The 22893-nt window shown below is 32.7% G+C and overlaps 4 protein-coding genes across 4 annotated transcripts; 2 read left to right on the forward strand and 2 right to left on the reverse strand.

The window, feature by feature from the left end:
- The first annotated feature begins 6658 nt into the window (after positions 1-6658).
- LOC123669581 (uncharacterized protein C18orf19 homolog A) lies at positions 6659-9806 on the forward strand. The gene is made up of 3 exons (XM_045603181.1): positions 6659-7198; positions 8687-8832; positions 8911-9806. Exons 1-3 carry the CDS (start codon positions 6828-6830, stop codon positions 9147-9149), a joined length of 756 nt encoding a protein of 251 aa, XP_045459137.1. The 5' UTR covers positions 6659-6827; the 3' UTR covers positions 9150-9806.
- Positions 9191-13905, reverse strand: LOC123669580 (LIM domain-containing protein jub). The gene is made up of 6 exons (XM_045603180.1): positions 12248-13905; positions 11995-12164; positions 11827-11889; positions 11292-11457; positions 11053-11193; positions 9191-10792 (listed from the first exon to the last, which is right to left on the reverse strand). Exons 1-6 carry the CDS (start codon positions 13737-13739, stop codon positions 10683-10685), a joined length of 2142 nt encoding a protein of 713 aa, XP_045459136.1. The 5' UTR covers positions 13740-13905; the 3' UTR covers positions 9191-10682.
- A 796-nt stretch (positions 13906-14701) lies between these two features.
- On the forward strand, positions 14702-18365 carry LOC123669582 (DNA-directed RNA polymerase II subunit RPB2). Its single transcript, XM_045603182.1, has one exon. The coding sequence runs from the start codon at positions 14705-14707 to the stop codon at positions 18233-18235; it is 3531 nt and encodes a 1176-aa protein (XP_045459138.1). The 5' UTR covers positions 14702-14704; the 3' UTR covers positions 18236-18365.
- A 2765-nt stretch (positions 18366-21130) lies between these two features.
- On the reverse strand, positions 21131-22690 carry LOC123667929. The gene is made up of 2 exons (XM_045601762.1): positions 22067-22690; positions 21131-21871 (listed from the first exon to the last, which is right to left on the reverse strand). The coding sequence occupies exons 1-2, from the start codon at positions 22688-22690 to the stop codon at positions 21131-21133; spliced, it is 1365 nt and encodes a 454-aa protein (XP_045457718.1).
- Between the last annotated feature and the right edge of the window lie 203 nt (positions 22691-22893).

Consider the following 22893-nt stretch of genomic DNA (forward strand, 5'->3'; position numbering starts at 1 on the left):
ATAACTAACTACAAACACTTACGACAACCAGTAATGAGAGTAGAATACAATGATTATAAAAAACAGACTATTTTTACAGTAAATTAACGAAAGAAATGAAAATAAAACACCAAAATCTCTCTAATACGTGTGTTAGCCAAAACCACTAAGGCGCGAAAAAAAACTTAAATTTATTGTTATTCTAAAATAATATTGAGGTTATTCGGAACTTACAATTTCAATGTCACGTAATGACGTACCACGGGAATGTAGCCAGTAGTTCTTTTTTTCAATACCCCAAAATGTGGGTAAGTAAATTGTACGCAATCAGAAAAATAATTAAGTAAAAAGTAGACATAGTTATTGTTTTTTTTTCTCGTGTTATTTTATGTTACATAAATTGAAAATAAAAAATTCAAAATATATTTATGAATTATTAACTCGTTTGTTTTATGTTTTAACTTTTTACAATTTTTGAGTAAACTAGGTACCCATATTTTACTATCAAATTTCATGGTTTTAGGTTTCCAATGAATATTTTAATAAGAGGTGAATGGGTAGCGGCTGTAAGACTGAGAAAATGACCACAATTATGCTGGCCATGCGCATAAAGTCAATTTAATACGATTAGTGATTGAAAAATATTTGAACATAAGACTACATCATATTAGTAAAATGCAAACAATGACGATGACTCTGAGTTCTAAGCGACAAAAATTTAAAAAATTTATACACCATAAAGGATTCTAGGTTTAAGAAAAATAGTTAAAAAAAAACCGAGTGCAAACTGAAAAGAGATAAACAGAGGGGATAGGAAGTGTCCATTCATACGATTATCTTACGAATATATTTTTTTATTATTCTACCGATTTTTTGTTTTATTTTTAGTAAATTTATTTAACCTTCTGGATTCCAGAAAAAAAATGTTTTGCTTTTGGACTAAAAGTTACATATTTTTTTATATTAGGGATCTGTTTATGCCAGAAAAATACAAAAAAAAAAAAAAAAAATATTTCTATTAAAATATGGATTTTACTAATGTCATGTATATATTACACTGGTTCTCAGTTTGTAATATATACATGACATTTACGTCATATGTGTATTACATTGGAATATTACTACTACAAATAAAAATGCATGAATTATGAAATAACATTTATTAGCAAAAATATTTAGTCACAATATAGCCTTTATTAGGGACTCTTAAACGTAACAATCAGTCTTTACGTGAAAATAGGAACTGTAAGTATACTTTACAAAACTAATCGAAATTTCAATAACAATGAACTAAGTGAACATCGTCAAAAAAAAAAACTTTTAACTCCTTCTAATGAACTTCTACCATCTTCTAAAATAAATCAACTTTTTCTAAAATAAAATCAACTTCTTACTATCATTGGCATATTTTTTTAAATCATTTTTGATGAAATTTCAGATGGTAGTTTTTTTTTTGGTGTGCTACATAAAAATTATTTGCATTTCGTGCAAAACGCCGTTGTAGTATTTGAACATTTTGGAAATCGGCATCTTTTTTGTTTGTCACTGTAATCAACTAGATGTTCAGCCTTGATGAGCCGTGATGTCTTACTGTTGCCGACGTTACAGGTGTTATGAGGACTTTCCTTTTCTTGTGCTTAGGCTGAAGTTCGTCAATCTCGTCAACACTTTCAGAATCTGATGATAATGATTTTTTTTCTATTAGACTGGTTCCAAGATCCAGTTTAAAATCGCGTAGCTGTGATATTTTGTATTTGTTTGTTCCTTTTTCAGTTTCTTTTTGTTTGAACAAAAACCGCGTGTTACATACTGCCAAATCCAACATGTGACTAATAAATCTTACTGTCCATTTTTTGGTCCGTGATCTGGAGGAACATACAGACAGCATGCGATCAGCCATGTCCACTCCACCCATGTGCTGATTGTATGACTTGACTATTTCTGGCCTGGATACAAATTCGTAGATTTTGATTTAGAGATCCACTTCCTCATCTGAAGAGCTGGAAAATGAGGTACTTGATCCCTCGTCTTCTTCTGGTCTCGGTGTATACGCGCAGTGTCATCTTTTTCATCATTATCAGAGAGATCTATGTCCGATTTTTTTAGTCGTGTTATGATTTCACCTTCGCTTAAGGCTGTAAAAAGATCTCTTTGAGAACCAATGTAATAAATATATGACATAAACAATAAGCAATAGTTCGGACTGAAAACTCGTGTAGTACCAGTATGACATTAAAAAGTTTCTGGCCGTAAAACAGAAAGTTGATAACCATGTGAAGTAATAATACGTTTATTAGTTACGTAGGTACATTATCAATAAAAATCAAGCAAAGTTATTATGAAATATCAGGTGATTGAATTATAATTTTTAAATTTCTTACCGCATGCACCTGACCGAAGAGACATCTTTATCGTGGCGCTCCAAAGAAAAACCCATTTGACGTATGTATCAAAGTCAAATCGGTGTTGGGTTTAGTGTAGCCAGTTAACAAAGCTTACCTAGCTACCGTAAAACGATTAGTTCTGCAACCGATTCACAGATGAATCTAGGACGAATTTTTAATTCTTTACGTAATATAGGTATGACGCTAGCATCCAGGAGGTTAAAACTATAAACAGGTTTTTATTTTCACATACCCATTTTACCTATATTAAATTAATTTTTTAATAAAAATTTTAGGGACTTTTTTTAAAAGGTGTCAACACTTCACTCACTCACACATATTTAAAAAAGTGGCTTCAGTTTTCTGTTCTAGGTGCGTTATCTACCTTTTTTTACTTGATCTATGATTTCCAGTAAAAATCGAATATCTTGAATGGATCGATACGATACGTACTAAATTATTAATAAAATCGTCTTCACAATCGAAAGATAAACAAATATTAAATAATAAGTTTTTTTTGTGTGCTTTAGGCTTTTGATCACACGACTGAAGTATAACTTCTTTAGCTCCATCTAACTTTATTAGATATTAGCAAACAGTCACTATAATAATTATATTGCACTATCACAAAACAATTGTGATGATCGGCTGGGCACAAAGAGCAACACGGAGGGGAGTAGCCATGTACAGGCGTTCCCTTCTGTCAAGGTATAAGGCCAAATGGCCATATGCAAACAATAAAACTAGTTGCCGCCGCACTGATCACTAGACTAAATCTAGTTGCGCGATTGAATCAACGTCCTTCAAAAAATGCCAAATTGTTCTGTTTTTTACTGCAAAAAAAGATCTGCCACGTCAAATTTACTAAAACATGGCGTTACCTTTCATACGTAAGTATTTTTTAATCACATTATTACTTGTATACTTCTTTTAAACCTTTTTTTAACTTAAAAATTACAAATATTATCGTTCGTGTTGACTCGATTTGTTTACCAACACAGGCCGCTCGCCCGCATACAATATGCGGATCGGTCGAGCGACTGATCGGAGTCTATTTCCGAGAAGTCACTGTCGCCGAGCAATAGTGTTGTTACCGGTTTGTTTGTAGATGGTTATCGATAAAAATGGCAAAGGCAAAAGAGGAGACAGACATTTTTGAGATTTTGATTTATTTAAAATATTATGTTGCTAGCTTTTTTTTAATAAACATAGTTATATAATAAAATTGCATTAAATTAAATATAATACACGTATAATGAGTATTAATACATTTTACTAGAATTACTTAATGTGAACTTCCACCATAATGTTTTATATAAAAATTTGGCAGGTTTTCTAAAAATCCAAATTTAAGGGATACATGGAAAAAAATGGTAATAACAGATTAACCTGGAAGCCCACAAAAAATAGTGTAATTTGTTCAGATCATATCAATACCGCTAACTTTTAAGTGTTGACGAACAATAGAAGGATTAGTCAAGGGCACCAAATCAACACTAACGCCACACTGTTTTTGTCCCGTAAGTTTTTTTTTGTCTCATGTACAAGGTAATCAAGATATGGTTCACCTTAGTCATAGTAGTGAAATGAAGCTTAGATTTATCAACTTTGAAATTGAACAATGTCCATCCTTTCAGAGTCATCAACAAATCATTAAATCTAGCAGATGACAAACTATCATCTTATGATGCCATTAGTGTTACGCTCCCTACTCCCGATTCGTTGACATCACCGTGTACATCATCAACTCCTCAAAATGTATGTTAACTTTAAATCGCTTATTGTAGACTGGCATTGTTTGGCACAACAACGTTGCACCAAACGTATTGTGACATAATTATAATAGTTAGACATAGGCTGTCGCGACACTTTTTAACTGACTTCCAAAAAGGAGAGGTTCTCAATTCGACTGTATTTTTTTATGTATGTTACTTCAGAACTTTTGACTGGGTGAACCGATTTTGATGATTTTTAATTTAACAGAAAGCTGATGTTTATCATGTGGTCGCGTTTAAATTTCATCGAGATCTGATAACAACTTTTTGAGTAACCTTTGACAACGCGTATATATTACGTATATTGTATTACTTGTCGATGTAATTGAAGTCAGTTTTGTTTTCGTTTGCGAGCACATACAATAATTGTAGATAATGATGTGTTGTACAAAGTCTTACTACATTATATATTTCTATTATCATTAGTTTTTGCAGCGTACGCAATGTAAGGAATTTTTTAGGTTATTTTTTTTATCCCTAGGGTTACATTATTGGAGTTTTAGTAAGGATCCCTAATATTTTTGAAAATATAGTATAACCTATGTCGCTCAAGGATTATGTAGCTTCTCAACGGTGAAATAATTTTTTGAATCGGTCCAGTAGTTTCGGAGCCTATTCTATGCTAACAAACAAACAATCAAATCTTTACTCTTTATAATCGTTTATTTTACATGAAGATGTTTGATTTGTAGCATATAATAAATTAAGCCTATTTTTATAATAACATCTTACCTTTGTATCAAATTAAAAAACCTTATTTCCCTAACCGAGTACTTGAATTTATCGATAATGGATATTGACAGTAGTTACAACCATGGCTGTAAGAAACTTGTCAGTGTAGCTGCGGCGTGTCATTATACTGTAATGACACAGAATGTATCTATGTGTGTGTGAAAAATGTAAGTGTGATTTTAATTTAGTATGTGTGAGTTTCGTAGTGACAGACGATTATTTTTGTGTGGGAATTAGATAAAGTGTGCATGTGTGTAATTTCCCCCCGCAAAAAATGACAGACAATTTTGTATCGGTAGCAGACGCAATGGCTACTCCCCTCCGTGTTGCTGTTTGGCTGGGCATAATTGAGTTCAAAATAGCTTAAATGGTGAAGTAAAAATAAACCTATGTGCTTTCAGTAGAGGTTACTTTGCTTTCGTACAGAAGCATTCGCGACGTTTTCAGCTATTCTCCAACAGATATCATTTATACCAAATTAAATTAACTACACCTAATATTGATGATATTAGAGTTGACATTGTCTTAATCAAAAATATTTATTGATACTCCAACTCCAGTAATGAGGAGATGAGTGACAAAAGATATTGTTTTATCAATTTTGTGATTTTACATGATATCGATGATATCGATGTGTAAACTTTACAGAATGCTGTGCGATGATTGATGATGAATGATGCCCGATAACAAAACGTACTTGTCACGGTTTTTATTGATCACTAAAATAAAATTTACGACTCTTTAATTGACTTCAATAATTATGTTTGCTCGTAAACAAAAAAAACGACTTCACTTACATCGATGAGATATATTAACAGTTGAATTGAAAACCTCCTTTTTACGATTCAGTCTGTAGCATCCCACTGCTAGGCATAAGCCTCTATCTCCGTGTAGTTTTTAACTATTACGTTGTTTGCGTTGTTTACGTTGTTTACGTTGTTTGTAGTTTTTAACTATTTCGTCTATGTAAATTGTAGTAGTTTTTTTTTTCGATTGTGAGCACACACAATTATTGCGAATATATATTGTCCCTTTTTGTATAATATGGAGTACTAAAATAATAAAGTAGTGGATAACAAAAAAAAATTTACATAGGAGGACTGCAAAGTCTGCAAATATTTTATCACGTCCGAAAAATCTAGGTAAGATTTTTCCACACTACGTCAACATAGAGCAACACGGAGGGGAGTAGCCATGCACAGGCGTTCCCCTCTTTCAAGGTATAAGTCTAAATGGTCCTACGCGTATAATAAAACTAGTTGCTGCCGTACTGATCACTAGACTAAATCTAGTTGCGCGATTGAATCAGCGCCTTCAAAAAATGCCAGATTGTTCTGTTTTTTGCTGCAAAAAGAGATCTGCCACGCCAAGTTTACTAAATTAAGATTACGGTGTAAGTATGGCGTTACCTTTCACATGTAAGTATTTTTTTTAGCATATTATTACTGTATTAAAAATTACAAATGCTATCGGTCCCGTTGTTTTGGATTTGTTTACCAACATAGGCCGCTCGCCCTCATACAATATGCGGATCGGTTGAGCGACTGATCCGAGTCTATTTCCAAGAAGTTGATTCCGCCAATGTAACCTAGAGTGGAGACCACACGTAAGAGATTGATTGGTCGGTGCAGTTGAGATAACAGTCTCAATTTAATTTTGAAAACAGGGAATTATTTTAGTTATGTATAGTTTTGTAAGACATGTTAATATAATTGCCCATTGAAAGTCTATATTTTGGTGATTATTTTATTCAGATCTCATCCAACTCTTGTGTCATTTGCATTTGACAGTCAAATTTCTGAGATTGCGAATGTCACCTGCAAGTCATCTGCATCAGTCAACAGTCAATATTTTGTGCAAAACTGCAAAAGATATCGAGTCAAGACGCATTTGTGTGTAAAAATATGTTTTTTAATATTTGATATTATTTTGTTTTTCAAATTGATTTTTACTAAAAATGGCTCTATCCTTTAGAGTTTTATACCGAAGTAATGTTTATTTTCAAAACATAACCAAACCGGTAAAATGGAATGTGAGGAAAAATTACCTCGTTAGATACTTATGCAATGGTGTAGGCTATCAAAATAATAGTATACAGAGGTTCATATATACGAAACAGGACCTAACCTCAATATATACACCTTTACGATGCATGACGCAAAATTGCAGCAATGCTAAGCCACCACCACCACCAGAATACCCAGAGAACAAAAAAAGTCTTATAAAAAGATTTAAACAAATGTATAAAGACTATTGGTACGTTCTATTGCCAGTGCATATGACAACATCAGCTATTTGGTTTGGAGGCTTTTACTATTGTGTAAGAAGGTTGGTATTTTTTTTTTAGTATTGACTTAAAAGCCTTTATATTGCATCATAAAAATATGTTAAATTATTCTTTCCATTTTTTAAATAAAATTGACTACATATATTTTTTTTATAATAATAATAATAATAAATATTGCTTATTGTACACCAATATGAAGATTAGTCTTAACTTTGTACAATAGGTAGCCTGATCGGCTTAAAAAGTGAATCAAATCGAATTAAAAAGCGATCTTTACCAGGCAACGGTGTTGCGGAGCATATTATGATCAGTGATCACAGAGAGGCATAGGTGTACTTATAACATATAGAATTATATTATTGTATATTTATATAAATAAATAATAAAAAATTGACGTAACATACATTTCATATAATACACATGAGTGAGTAACATATATCTATATTGATACACAGATGCACTTTATTAAAGGTAGTGTAGGCCTTAATAAGTGAGACAAATGGATTTATAATCAGTGTTATATTAACAAATATTAAAGAAAAAGATAAAAAATTTAAATAAGATAATTATTTCTAACTAGAAGTTGAAAATTTCAACACCATTAATAGTGGAAATTCCAAAATAATGTTTACTTGTAATGAAAAGTCAGTTTAAAAATAATTTTTTAAAGATCCTTATTGATAATAAATGAGCTCTACTGCTTCAATTTTAAATATTTTGTTCCAAGTGTGAAGTGTCTGTCAGTTTTCTAATGTTAACAATAATATTTTATACATTTATATATGTTTCGCCTGTTTTGGATAATGCTATTTGATGGATGACTGTATCTAATACACAAGTTTTTGGTATATTATTTTTTGTATCTTCTTATTACACATTATTCACCATATTAATGATATATTTCTAATTTAAAATATGAATTTATAAGTTTTTGTTTATTAATTAATAAGAAACCGGTTCTAATAATGGACTGTTCTAACCCCTGCCATTAAAGTCTATTTGTACTTTATTTGCAGGACAAACTTTTAATACAACTGGTAAAGTTGGCCCTAAATGTTATTTTTTGTGTATGGGTTTTAATAACATACTATAGTTTAATAAATAATACTAATAATAATACTGTTTTCAAGCAGTATTGTGTACCTGTTGGTGAGTAAGATGACCAGAGCTCCTGGGGGGATTGGAGATTGGGTCGGCAACGCGCTTGCGATGCCTCTGGTGTTGCTGGCGTCTATAAGCTACGGTAATCTCTTACTATCAAGTGAGCCGTACGCTTGTTTGCCAATCTAGTGATATAAAAAAAAAGACTACAACAATCGACAATATTATCTTGTAATTTTTTTTTATAACTAATAAAAAAACACTCTTGTAATATTCAGTAAAAATAATATTACAATACTATTACAAATAAGACTTTACTACTTTTAATATAAGATAATGGTATTTAAGGTTCAGTTTTAAGGAACATGTATCATAAAACAAAATTAAAAGTTTCATTAAATTTTTAATGTATCTATAATTTTTTTCAGTGGTGTAGATGTTATAAGCTTGCTAGAATCAATTGGTATTAGTGATAAATTATTAAATCCTTTAAAGGATTCAAGTGCAGGGTACTTTGCACTTGCACTGGCTTTATATAAACTAATAACACCTTTGAGATATGCTGTCACTATTGGTAATATAATTGTTTCATTTTTCTTAATTTACTTTTAATTATTATGTAGTATTGTAATTATATCATACTATATTACAGGTGGAACAACCTATGCTATTAAAAGGTTGACGGCTATTGGCTGGATAAAACCTGTCCCTTCAAGAGATCAATTAAAGGTAATGTTTCAAGAGAAAAGAGATAATATACAAGATCGATTCAATGAGAGTAAACAACATTACCAAACTCAGTTGAAAGAAAAAGGCACACAAGTGATGGATGAAATGAGAAGGTATAAAACAGAAATACGCAACATCAAAAATAAAGTAAAGAAAATGTAGAAAGGGTGGAGGAGGAATGAAGGCAGGAGGAAAACACTGTATTCTTAATTCAATTTTTTTTTTTACTTTGTAATTTCCTAAAATGTTGGATTATGCTGAGCTACACATGACCAACCTATATTCTATATAAATGTAAAACGTCATTTCTAGTAAGTTTTGTGGTCATGCTGCATCAGCATAAATCAAGCTTAATATTATTATAAGTTACGTTTGCCGTTACATTAGAGAAAGACGTATCAAACACATTTTATAGTTAAACTTTTTATTTATTGTTTAAAGTTATATAAATACAGAAGTATTATTTAACAAAATAATCTAAAATTAATGAAAGGAAACTATGATGAAAACATTTCAATTATCAAAATGTACAGATATGTTTAAACAATCAAGTTTTTATTAAGTACCTACTTAATAAGACAGCACATTACTGGAATGTTTACAATGGTGCTTACTTCTTTTATTATATTTTTATATTTAAAACTATAAACATCAGAATAGAAGTTATAGGCCAGATGTGCTGTCACAACAAATAAAATTAATAAATGCATCAAGAACATTATAAAATCAATAGAACTTGTATCACTTCAGACTTAACCCCGCACTAACAAAAATGTAAAAAAAAAAATGAAATCAATCAAATAAATGAAGTTTTTCTGAGAAATTTATTTCCGTATTATGCAAAAAACTCCAATTTGAGGCTGCAGTGGAATTTTGTTTACAACTTTTTATTATCGTAAAAACACTCAATATACCCTATTGTTATCACAAAAAATTAATCATTTCTGGCTCTATGATTATATCATTCTTTTACGTCAATCAACATGCAATCATTCTACTTAATTTATTACAAAATAGCAGCTTTCATTTTCACAATAGCTCATTTTTATCCAATTCTTAACAACAATAATCCCATTTCCACTTAATGTACTACCAAATTGTCATATAGATACCTATGTTAAAGCTATATATTTTACCACTTTTACTTAGTAAAATGATTTATTTACATATTCTACCATACTTTCATTTACACAAGACTTACCAGAGATTATCATTTTGAGGATCCCGATATTTTGACAATGCTCCATGACTGGAATTGCAACATCGATGATAGCACGGGTACCCCAGTTACATAGTAAATCCCAATTAAATGCAAGTATTAATAGTGACCATGAAAGCTTGAAACTTATATGTTATACAATGTATTCAAATATAAATTGTTGAGCATATTTAAATATTTGTTATTATTAGATTAGCATAAGTCAAGAAAATGATTAGGAGTATTTGAAGAGCAATGGCAATTATTTTTATATCACATAATGTGGAATTATGTTGTTACAGTAAACTTACTAACATTTCCTTTATTAAATTATTCAAAGATGACTGCTTATTATCTATGTAATGAAATTCATTGCTAGCTTAACATATAATTCTAAATAGCCACAATGAAGAAATTAAGAGAATACCTAAAACATATAAATCCACTTATTTCAATAGTTGCTTCTTTAACCTTCACTGAGTGTGATGATCATTGTCTTACCCCATGTATTGATATGAGGCTGGCGAAAGATGCGGCGCTGGCGGCATTCCGGGACCCGTGGGTGCTCCAATAGCAGATAAGTGGCATACACGACACATTAATTTTCCTTTAAATAAAAATTGTATTTCAAATTTTATAAAATATATTTAAAAAAAAAAATTCAAGAACCGCATCACCAGAACACTAAATTGTATAAAAACTCTGAATCAAATTAATACATATTATTTATTATACCCTGTTTTACAATGATTAATTTAATTTGATTTTGATTGCATAGACAAATAATTTGTCAATTAGGAACACTGTTCTATATTCTATGAATTGAAACTTTATGGTATAAAATACTTAATATTACATTATAGTTACCTGCTAGTGGATAACAACGCTTGTCAGGTTCATCTGTAAGTTGCATTCCACAGAAGCAGCACATATAACAGTCCACATGGAAATCACGATCCATTGACACAACTCTTACTGTTTCATCAGTTCCTTCTACTGGAGTTATACCTGCAATTTATAGAAAAAATATTAATTAGAATCAGAAAATCACTTCAGAGTAATACTAAACACTTTATAATTTTTTATTACTGTAATGTAACACTTACCTTTACCACAGCTAGCACATTTAGGAGCAAACATACGATGGTAGTCATTAACACAGTAGATCTTGTTATCAACGTCAACTGTAAAGGGTACCCCATCAAGACACTCATTACAAATGCAGCAACGGAAACATCCAGGATGATATGATTTGCCCATAGCTTGCAATATCTATAGTTAAAACATTTAAATGCATTAGTAAATACTTAATAAACCATTTCTTAATTTTATACAAATGGTATGTTTTATTAATATGTTATGTGATATAAGTTTTGTAATCCTTTCTCTTAGAATTTATTTTAACGGTATTTTCAACCAGTGTAAAGATTTCATGCTCAGGACAGTTAATACATTTACAATTTACATATTATGTAAGATGAAAAATATTCACTAATTTATACAACACAGATAGACTATTAGATAAGGTAATTTAGTTTTGTAATCAATAATAAAAAATTAGAGATAAACAATGCTTTAACTTTCCAATATACTTAGATGTTATCTAAGGCTAATGAACTTGGATTATATCCAACAACTTACCATTTCCATTATAAGATGCCCACATATTGCACACTTCTCAGCTGTTTGTTGAAAACCAGAATACTGAAATTAAAAAAATTAGGATGTTTATATTTTGGTAATTTGATACAAATATATTTAAAATATCATATTAATATTATAGCTACTAGTATTGTTATGTTAACTAACCAAATAATCTTCTTCACAATAAACTTTGCCGTGGACATTGTAAAATGCTTTGCCTCTTAGTGCCCTGCCGCAGGAACAGCATATGAAACAGTTAGTATGGTATAGGTTGCCCATTGCTTGACACGCTTGTCCTGCACCAGTTACACCGGCACCGCATGTGTGACATATTCCTTTAATAAAAAAACAAAATTATATGTTAAAAACACATACATAATATTATTTATTTACAATTGTAAATATAATATTTTAGTACCAAAATATTCCCCTTCTTCATCCTGCCTTTCCATTTCTTCCTCAAGTTGTCGAGTGAGTTCTTCTATTTTACGTTGAGCTTCACTAGGACCTGGTGGTCGAGGAGGTGTAATACTGTATGGTAGAAGGCTTTTTCCACGTCCACCAGAACCTCTAGAACCCCCCGACACTTGAGAGACCGAACTTGGTGTAGGACTAGGAGCGGGTGATTGAGCAGGTGAACACAATGTCAATCCAGAAACCATATTACGTGAACTGACTGTTTCTAAGGCCACTGGCATATTTTCTTTAGTTACGGCAGTAACAGTTGCCACAGATCCTCCTGTCATACAAACATAATCAGAGCCATTGGTGTCTTCAACTATTTGCATCCGATTAGGAATTGGTTTAGGGGTGGTGCCATAGTTTCCATTTACTGGAGGTGGCTTAACCTTTGTCAATCCATTTCCAATTGGTGGCTTAGGATGATAATATTTTGGTGCAGACACAGGTCCTTGAACTTCTGTGGCAATATTTGCCTTCGGTCTTTGAGCACTTGGTGCAATGGAAGCATAAATTGCAGTTGAAGGAATTGTAACAATTTTGTCATCAAAACTTACAGAATTGTTATTTTTCAAAAGAGAACTTACATCAGTGTACTTAGGAGGAGCTGATTTCATAACAGTATAATCACCAGTAGAGTTATCAGATGTTGGAATGTACGGTGGGGGTGGTGGAACTTTATCAACTTTATTTTTATCACTTAAAAGTTTTAGTGAACTATTTCTGTTTAATGTAGCTGTATTAGGTACCTGGGGTCCAGGAATCGACCCCTGTTGAACAAATTGTTGCTCTTGATTAGATTGTAATTTATAATCATTTTTCTTTTCATTTTCCGGGCAGAGCATGTTTTCGTAAACAGAGGGATTTGATTTAACTTTATTAGTCACAGGCACTTGAGGTTGAGCTTTACTATATCTTGTATTATAGTACCCCTCTGATACTAACGGTGGATTTTGGTAAAGTTGATGATAATAAGGAGGCTGGGTCAGATGTTGCTCGCCGTAATAGTCTATATTTTCATAGACTGGCGGAGGATATTGTACGTTATTATTTCCTGGTATTTCATACAAATCCTCCGTCTGGTAACTAAGTGATCTTTGCGATATAGAATCAATAGATCGTGTTGGACTAGCTGGAAGTGCTGCTGTGTTAATATCACGTTTATTGATTGATGCGATGGTCTCTACTCTTTTAGGGGTAGCAAATTTCGAAGCAGCTATAACATTTGTACGCTCGTAAAAACTATAATCTTGACGATTGGCAGGAGCATTGTCTAATGTAAAACTCTCTATCGCACCAAGGGGTCTAGCCTTTACTTGAGCACTAGCATTAGACGTTGAAGCTGTGTGCGCTTGCTCAGTATCATTTTCGTCTTTGTTGGATATTTTCAAATCTTGCAAACCTACAATACATCGTTGTTCTTCAGAGTTACTTCTTCTTGAAGAATCCATATTTTGATTAAATTTCTATATTATTATTAATCTAATTGGAAATTACACAAAAAACATAAGTGATTCATAATTGTGATATAATGTAATCTTCAACAAAACATCATAAAATAAGAAACAAAAAAAAAACAAAATTAGTGATGTACTATTCTACCTACTTTTACCAAAAACAAATACAGAGAAATAGAACCACTCAGAAAAGTTGATAGTAATTTTAAATAAATCTGTAATTCTCTCTTATGAGATTCATGGAAGAATTTTAAATTTAAATACAATAGAGTGTTAAATGCAAAAATAACACATATATTATTTTCATTACCAAACTAGCACAAATCTTATATCATTATTATATCTTACTAAGATTATCTTAGTTAAGCTTGTTAGTTGTTACTGAAATGATTACAGTAAAAATATATATAAAAAAATATATAAAAGTAAGCTTTTTACGATGAGCAATAGAAAAAAATTGATGTTTTTGTAACAATAAAACCTTTTTTGAAATTATTAGTATTTATAGTTTGCTAGTAATTTACAAAACATATGTGCATATTATAAATTAATATAACGTTTCAATTACCAATATTGATTTAGAAAAATTATTATTTTTTATTTACGATAAATTATACCGGTTTAAAACTGCAGTCCCTTTATTTATCCTCTATATCATAGAATAGAGTCTATTGTTTCAATAATTTTAAGATAATCTGTATCGTTCGTATCGTCACTTGCTCCTTTTTTTGTTTTTACAACGCATTACACCATTTACACCGCATTACGCTTGGGTAAAACATTATTACAGTCATTACTTAGTAACTTTTATATCCACGTTACGAGCTACTTGTGATAAATGAAAAATCACTAAACGTACACACGTAGCATCACAGCTTTCGTAGATTTTAAAAGGAACAAATCCAAATACTATTATAACCTGAACTTTTTTGAAAAGCATTTAACATATAGTTTTCAATATGTATGACACGGAGGATGACCAGTATGAGGAAGAAGATGTTGAAGAGATTTCGTCCGAGCTGTGGCAAGAAGCGTGTTGGATAGTAATCAATGCTTATTTTGATGAAAAAGGTTTGGTACGCCAGCAGCTAGACAGTTTCGACGAATTTATTCAAATGTCAGTGCAGCGGATAGTTGAAGATTCTCCTCCGATAGAACTTCAAGCCGAAGCCCAACATTCTACCGGAGAAATCGAAACTCCTCCAAAATATCATCTAAAGTTTGATCAAATTTATCTTTCCAAGCCAACCCATTGGGAAAAAGATGGCGCTCCATCACCTATGATGCCTAACGAAGCTCGCCTTCGAAACTTGACTTACTCTGCGCCTTTATACGTCGACATTACAAAAACAATTGTGAGAGAAAACGAAGACCCGATTGAGACTCAACATCAAAAAACATTTATCGGGAAAATTCCTATTATGCTTCGGTCCACCTATTGTCTCTTAAGCAATTTAACAGATCGTGATTTGACTGAGTTAAACGAATGTCCATTAGATCCTGGTGGCTATTTCATCATCAACGGTTCTGAAAAAGTATTAATTGCTCAAGAAAAAATGGCCACCAATACTGTGTATGTATTTAGTATGCAAGGTGGTAAATATGCTTATAAAACTGAGATTCGTTCATGTCTTGAACACAGTTCGAGGCCTACATCCACTCTGTGGGTCAATATGATGGCGAGAGGAGGGCAAAGCATTAAGAAGTCAGCTATTGGTCAGAGAATTGTTGCGATTGTTCCATACATAAAACAAGAAATACCAATTATGATTGTATTCAGAGCTCTTGGGTTTGTTGCCGACAGAGATATACTGGAGCATATAATTTATGATTTTGATGATCCAGAAATGATGGAAATGGTCAAGCCTTCATTGGATGAGGCGTTTGTTATCCAAGAACAGAATGTTGCCCTGAGCTTTATTGGAGCCAGAGGTGCTCGTCCGGGAGTGACAAAGGAAAGGCGTATTAAATATGCAAGGGAAATTTTACAAAAAGAAATGTTACCACATGTTGGAGTGTCAGATTTCTGTGAAACTAAAAAAGCTTATTTCCTGGGTTATATGGTTCATAGACTACTATTAGCTGCTTTAGGTCGTCGTGAACTTGATGATCGAGATCATTACGGAAACAAGAGACTAGATCTGGCCGGTCCTCTCTTGGCTTTTCTATTTAGAGGGCTTTTTAAAAATTTATTAAAAGAAGTAAGGATGTATGCACAAAAATTTATCGACAAAGGAAAGGATTTCAACCTGGAACTTGCCATCAAAACAAAAATCATAACAGATGGCTTGAGATATTCTTTGGCTACTGGAAACTGGGGTGATCAAAAGAAGGCCCATCAAGCAAGAGCCGGAGTGTCCCAGGTGTTAAATAGATTAACATTTGCTTCCACTCTGTCACATTTGCGTCGTGTTAATTCACCGATTGGACGTGATGGTAAATTAGCAAAGCCTCGTCAATTACACAACACTTTGTGGGGCATGATTTGTCCTGCTGAAACACCTGAAGGAGCTGCTGTAGGTTTAGTAAAGAACTTGGCTTTAATGGCCTACATTTCAGTTGGAAGTCAACCTTCACCTATATTAGAGTTCTTGGAAGAGTGGTCTATGGAAAATTTAGAGGAAATAGCTCCTTCAGCTATAGCAGATGCAACAAAAATATTTGTCAATGGTTGTTGGGTAGGTATTCACAGAGACCCTGAACAGCTCATGGCAACGTTACGTAAACTAAGACGTCAAATGGACATCATTGTCTCAGAAGTGAGTATGATACGAGATATCAGAGACAGAGAAATAAGAATTTATACAGATGCTGGAAGGATTTGTAGACCTCTTTTAATTGTTGAAAATGGAGCTTTGCTTTTGAAGAAAAAACACATTGACCAGCTTAAAGAACGAGATTACAATAATTATGGATGGCAAAATTTAGTAGCAAGTGGTGTTGTAGAGTATATTGATACTTTAGAAGAAGAAACTGTCATGATTGTTATGAGTCCTGATGATCTAGCCCAGGGCAAGGAATACGCCTATTGTTCCACATACACTCACTGTGAAATTCATCCAGCCATGATATTAGGTGTTTGCGCTTCTATTATTCCATTTCCTGATCATAATCAAAGTCCTAGGAATACTTATCAAAGTGCTATGGGTAAGCAAGCTATGGGTGTCTATATTACGAATTTCCACGTCAGAATGGATACCCTAGCGCATGTGCTTTATTACCCTCACAAACCTTTAGTAACAACAAGATCCATGGAATATCTACGTTTTAGAGAACTACCTGCCGGAATTAACTCAATTGTTGCTATCTTATGTTACACTGGATATAATCAAGAGGACAGTGTCATCTTAAATGCATCAGCTGTAGAGAGAGGGTTCTTTAGATCTGTGTTCTACCGGTCCTATAAAGACTCTGAATCCAAAAGAATCGGCGATCAAGAAGAGCAGTTTGAAAAACCAACGAGGCAAACGTGTCAGGGCATGAGAAACGCACTTTATGATAAATTAGATGATGATGGGATAATCGCACCTGGTATAAGAGTCTCTGGGGATGATGTCGTTATTGGAAAAACAATAACTTTGCCGGAGAATGACGATGAACTCGAAGGTACGACTAAACGCTTTAGTAAACGTGATGCATCGACATTTTTGCGTAATAGTGAAACAGGTATTGTCGATCAAGTCATGTTAACGTTGAACAGTGAAGGATATAAATTTTGTAAAATTCGCGTACGTTCAGTACGTATTCCGCAAATAGGTGACAAATTCGCATCGCGTCACGGACAAAAGGGAACTTGTGGAATTCAGTATAGGCAAGAAGATATGCCTTTTACTTGTGAGGGTATTACTCCTGATATTATTATCAATCCTCATGCCATTCCATCTCGTATGACAATTGGCCACTTGATCGAATGTATTCAAGGAAAAGTATCCTCAAACAAAGGAGAAATTGGTGATGCCACACCGTTTAATGATGCTGTAAATGTACAAAAGATTTCATCTTTACTTCAGGAGTACGGCTATCATTTACGTGGGAATGAAGTGATGTATAACGGTCATACGGGCCGCAAGATTAACGCTCAAGTATTCTTGGGCCCTACTTACTATCAGCGACTCAAACATATGGTCGACGATAAAATTCATTCAAGGGCAAGAGGCCCGGTACAAATTTTAGTCAGACAACCTATGGAAGGAAGAGCTCGAGATGGAGGGCTGCGTTTCGGAGAAATGGAACGTGATTGTCAGATCGCTCATGGCGCTGCACAATTCCTGAGAGAGCGTCTGTTTGAAGTATCAGATCCGTATCGCATCCATGTGTGCAATTTCTGCGGACTTATAGCGATAGCAAATCTACGAAACAACACTTTCGAGTGTAAGGGATGTAAAAACAAAACCCAAATATCGCAAGTGCGACTTCCATATGCTGCAAAGTTATTGTTCCAAGAACTAATGTCAATGAATATTGCACCTAGGCTTATGGTGGTTAGTTAAATATTAAGTTAACATTGATTTTTTTTATAGTAACAAAATTATGATTTCGTAGGAAATTAACTATTTTGTGCTGCATTAAGAATAAACATATTTCATAAGAGTAGTAAAATAAATTTATTCTAAATTGTTATATTGGTTTTTTTATTTCGCATCAAAAATATATATATTCTTTATTGCACTTTAAAAAAAAATTACAGTTATTTGTATACAAATTTAGTTAGCAACGGTGGACTTATCTCTAGGAGAGATCTCTTCCAGCCAACCTGTGGTAGTGGAACTAATGTTACATAGTAGGCTAAGAAAGTGCAGTAATGTAGACATCATACAGATTCTTGAAAATAAAAACCTAATTAAATAATATTCATATATAAATATTAGTTTCAATTAATATTTTTTATTTCAAATTTATTTTTAATTAATAATTTCAAGTAATAAAATTTAATAGATTTTTCTTTAATTTTACATGTTTCGTTAAAAAAATATATTAATATTTATTAAAGCTTAACGTTGATATAGTTTTTTTTTCTATTATCCAATCAAGTGAAAGTAACTGGCATCGACATACCTGTTATTCCTGTTAATACCTGGCAACCCAGTAGTTCGTCAGAATAAAAAAAATTATCTTGATGTTGCAATTTTCAATTAAAAAATAATTTTTGCACAAAATAATAATAGTCAGTCCAGGAGTTTTAAGTAACCGATTTTTAGCATATTATCAAATATACTAAATTTATTATAAAAGTAGCTGACCCCGCAAACGTTGTTTTGCTATATATGTCATAAATCATCCGCCCCTTATAACTTATGAAAAATAGGTGTTGGCCGATTCTCAAACCTACCCGATATGCATACAAAATTTCATAAAAATCTGTCCACCCGTTTCGGAGGAGTATGTTAACTAACATTGTGATACGAGAATTATATATATATGTTTCATTCTTTTATCACTTCGGTGAAGGTAGATTTAGGTTCGGATCTTCTACTATACAAAATGGAAGAATTTTTCAGCCTTCAAATTCAATCTATATACATATATCTATATCTATACTAATAGGTAAATAAAATTGGAGTGTCTGTTTGTAATATTAAAATAACAGCCTTTTACTAAATCCATAATTATGTATAGGTATGTGCCGCCGCGTTGGCGCAACGGTTACAGCCATGGATTGTATCTGTTGCGCTGGCGGTTGCGGGTTCGATCCCCGCACATGACAAACATTTGTATTGGCCATACAGGTGTTTGCCGTGGTCTGGGTGTTTGTGCAGTCCTTGTGGGTCTCCCCACCGTGCCTCGGAGAGCACGTTAAGCCGTCGGTCCCGGTTGTTATCATATACACCTGATAGCGATCGTTACTCATAGTAGGGAATATATCCGCCAACCCGCATTGGAGCAGCGTGGTGGATTAAGCTCTGATCCTTCTCCTATATGGGGAAAGAGGCCTATGCCCAGTAGTGGGATATTACAGGCTGAAACGATAGTATAAGTATGGTATACACGGAACATATATCAAAATAACATTTTTTATATTTTTTGTCTGTCTGTCTATCTGTTCCAGCTAATCTCTGAAACGGCTGAACCGATTTTGACAGGACTTTCACTGGTATTAAGCTGATGTAATAAGGAGTAACATAAGCTACTTTTACTTTTGATTTTTTGTTATTTTATAACTCCGAACAATAACTATTTTGTTAAATTCCATGCGGACGAAGTCGCGGGCACAGCAAATATAAAATAAAACACTTCAGTTTTTTATTAAAATAGATTTTAATGTGTGGAAAAATTATTGTTTATTCGTTTGAAAATAATTTAAAGACACATAGAATCATCACATAGAATATGTAATATTATTTAGATATTTTATTAATATTATTTACAAAATAAATATTAATGAAACATTTATTTAATAAACACAATAATAGGTACATTTCACAAAAAAAAAACCTAACAACTACATAGCTTATTGTTATATTATATCCTTACGATGCGTTGGCGCAACGGTCACAGCACTGGTTTGTGGCTGTTGCGCTGGCGGTTGCGGGTTCGATCCCCATGACATGACAAATATATTTCTATTAGCCATACAGATGTTTGCCGTGGTCTGGGGGTTTGTGCAATCATAGCGGGTCACCCCACCGTGCCTCGGAGAGCACGTTAGGCCGTCGGCCCCGGTGCTTATCATGTACACTTGATATCAATCGTTACTCATAGTAGGGAACATATCCGCCTATCCGCATTGGAGCAGCGTGGTGGATTAAGCTTTGATCCTTCTCCTACATGGGGAAAGAGGCCTACGTCCAGCCGTGGGATATTACAGGGTGAAGCAAAAAAAATTCTTATACTATACGTAAAGTCCGTAAAATACGTCACGTGAAATTTTACCGTTTTGGAAATGGTTTTGGACGTTCATTTTGACACGCTAGGCTTACACATAGATTAATGATTTGGTTTTTTTTTAATTTGTAGATTTATAAAAAATCTCCATATAACGCTAAGATAGACACTTCTTCCTATTTTTGAACGATTTCATGAACAATCGTTTATATGTAAGTTAAATTTATTCAAAACATGAACAATCTACAGAATGTTTGATTTTTTGATATTTTTTAAAGTTCTTACGCTAGTTATGATGTCAAAATCGTCCACTAATTGACTGTTTTAATATGCGTAATTGATATGCGAAAAATTGTGTCGGACTATTTTGGATAACTTAAGTAATATTTATTTTTAAATTTATTAAACTTAAATATAATTTAATCGCTAATATCTTAAATTACGTTAAAAATTTAATAATAAAGATAGTTATTATTATAAAGTTAGTAATTTAGTATGTAAGATATCACAGTATGTTTCGATACTATGTTGCGTATCACTAGATATGTAAATCCCTGTTAATTTTATGTACAGTAACAGTACAGCTTAAGCAAATAATTATTGCTTACGCAACGGCTTTGGTCACCATAAAGGTTCAGACGGCTGATAGTTCCTACAACAAACCATTTGTTATTATCGTAGCGAAGGGTACCTTCGAATAAACCGTCACCAGGCGTTGTTTTAATTACTACCATGTATTCACTCCATTTGATTTGTTCAGATGAATTGATTTCTAGTTGTTTAATGCTTACTAATTCAGTTATATTCAGAAGGGCACATTGACTATATCCTTCCAATATTTTGTTTAACTGTTGTAGAAATATAATAGCAATTGTCATAGATTTTTCATCTTTAGTTGACAATCTTTGCCCCCTATGACAACTACACCAATGATCATTAATATGGGCCATAGCGCAGGTTCGGTTGGTAGTTACAGGTAAAAACAAACTAATACCTTTACGTTCTACGTTTGATTGCTTTTTTCTAAGGTCAATAATTTTATCTTCAATAGTTTCCAAGTCTAACAAGTCAACCAAGGTGGCGTGTAAATCGTAAGGCGTGGTAAGACGATGACTATTTAGTTTGAGATTGATGAATGCTTCTTTATATTTTTTGCGAAATGCTGGAGGTGTTAAGATAAAGACGAGTGGTAAACGTTCTTCTAACCAACCTTGGTTGGTTGACCTTATTTCACCCCATCTCATTCCATGATCGCTGACTAAAAATATAACAGTGTTGTCCAAATATTTATTCGAGTCCAGTTTTTAAAAAAAAGAGACATAGTCATAGTCCATCGCCATGGGGTAGTTGATATCATCATGGCTGTTTGTAACTTCCCAAAAAAATCCAAACAGTTTATGCGATTTCAGAGTCAAAGTAAGATTTTCGATATAATCTAATAATACCTTATAAAAGTATTTTTCATTTAAACATAAATATGAATTTATATCTTTATTTACACCAGCATTTTTTTCGGCTTCATTTATAAAGGTGTGTATGTAATAATCTGTTGGTGATTTTATGAATCCATTTTTTACATAGTTAAAAGTTCCAAGCTTTGAACTATCCTCGCCAAAAGCCGTATAGTAACCATTTTCCTTAAACCATTCCCAAACAAAAGGACAGTTATCAAATGTTGATTCCTTATTTGGGATACATGTAGTTTTTATTTCTTTCTCTGATATTCCCATTAACATAGGTATTAAATTAGGAAATGTATTATCTCCTACTTTGTTGTAGCCTAATAACTCTATAGCGCCTTTTTTTTGTAAGAATGATAATGTTTTCGGCATTGTTCTATGGAAGTTCAACCTTGACACTGCGTCAATGCCCATCACAATGACATTGTAGCCTGTTTTATTGTACAAAAATTTGTTTGACTCTTCAGGATAAATATCTTTTTTCAGTGCAAATAAAAAGTATTGGTGGTAAACTATATTGTCACGAGTATTGCAAATTACTGTAACAAATTCGTCTTTAGCTTCTATAATATTTGTAAAATATTTGCATTTTCTGTACTTAACCCGCTCGTCTAGATTTGGAGAATTAATATTAACAATTGATAAAGGACGATAAAAGGACATATAACAACAATTTAAAAATGTACCGTTTTTTATATTGTAATATTTTTTGGTATCATTTCTTATCCATATATGTGTTCTGTTGTTATCAAGTAATGCATGTTTAGACCTTGGACAAGGTTTTAACTTTTTTGGATATTTTACAAATTTTTTTACTTCTTCACTGAAAGGTTGTAATGAAGGAATGATACAACCTTGCGTCTTTA

Source organism: Melitaea cinxia, chromosome 3 (genome assembly GCF_905220565.1).
Source record: "Melitaea cinxia chromosome 3, ilMelCinx1.1, whole genome shotgun sequence".
NCBI lineage: Eukaryota > Metazoa > Arthropoda > Insecta > Lepidoptera > Nymphalidae > Melitaea > Melitaea cinxia.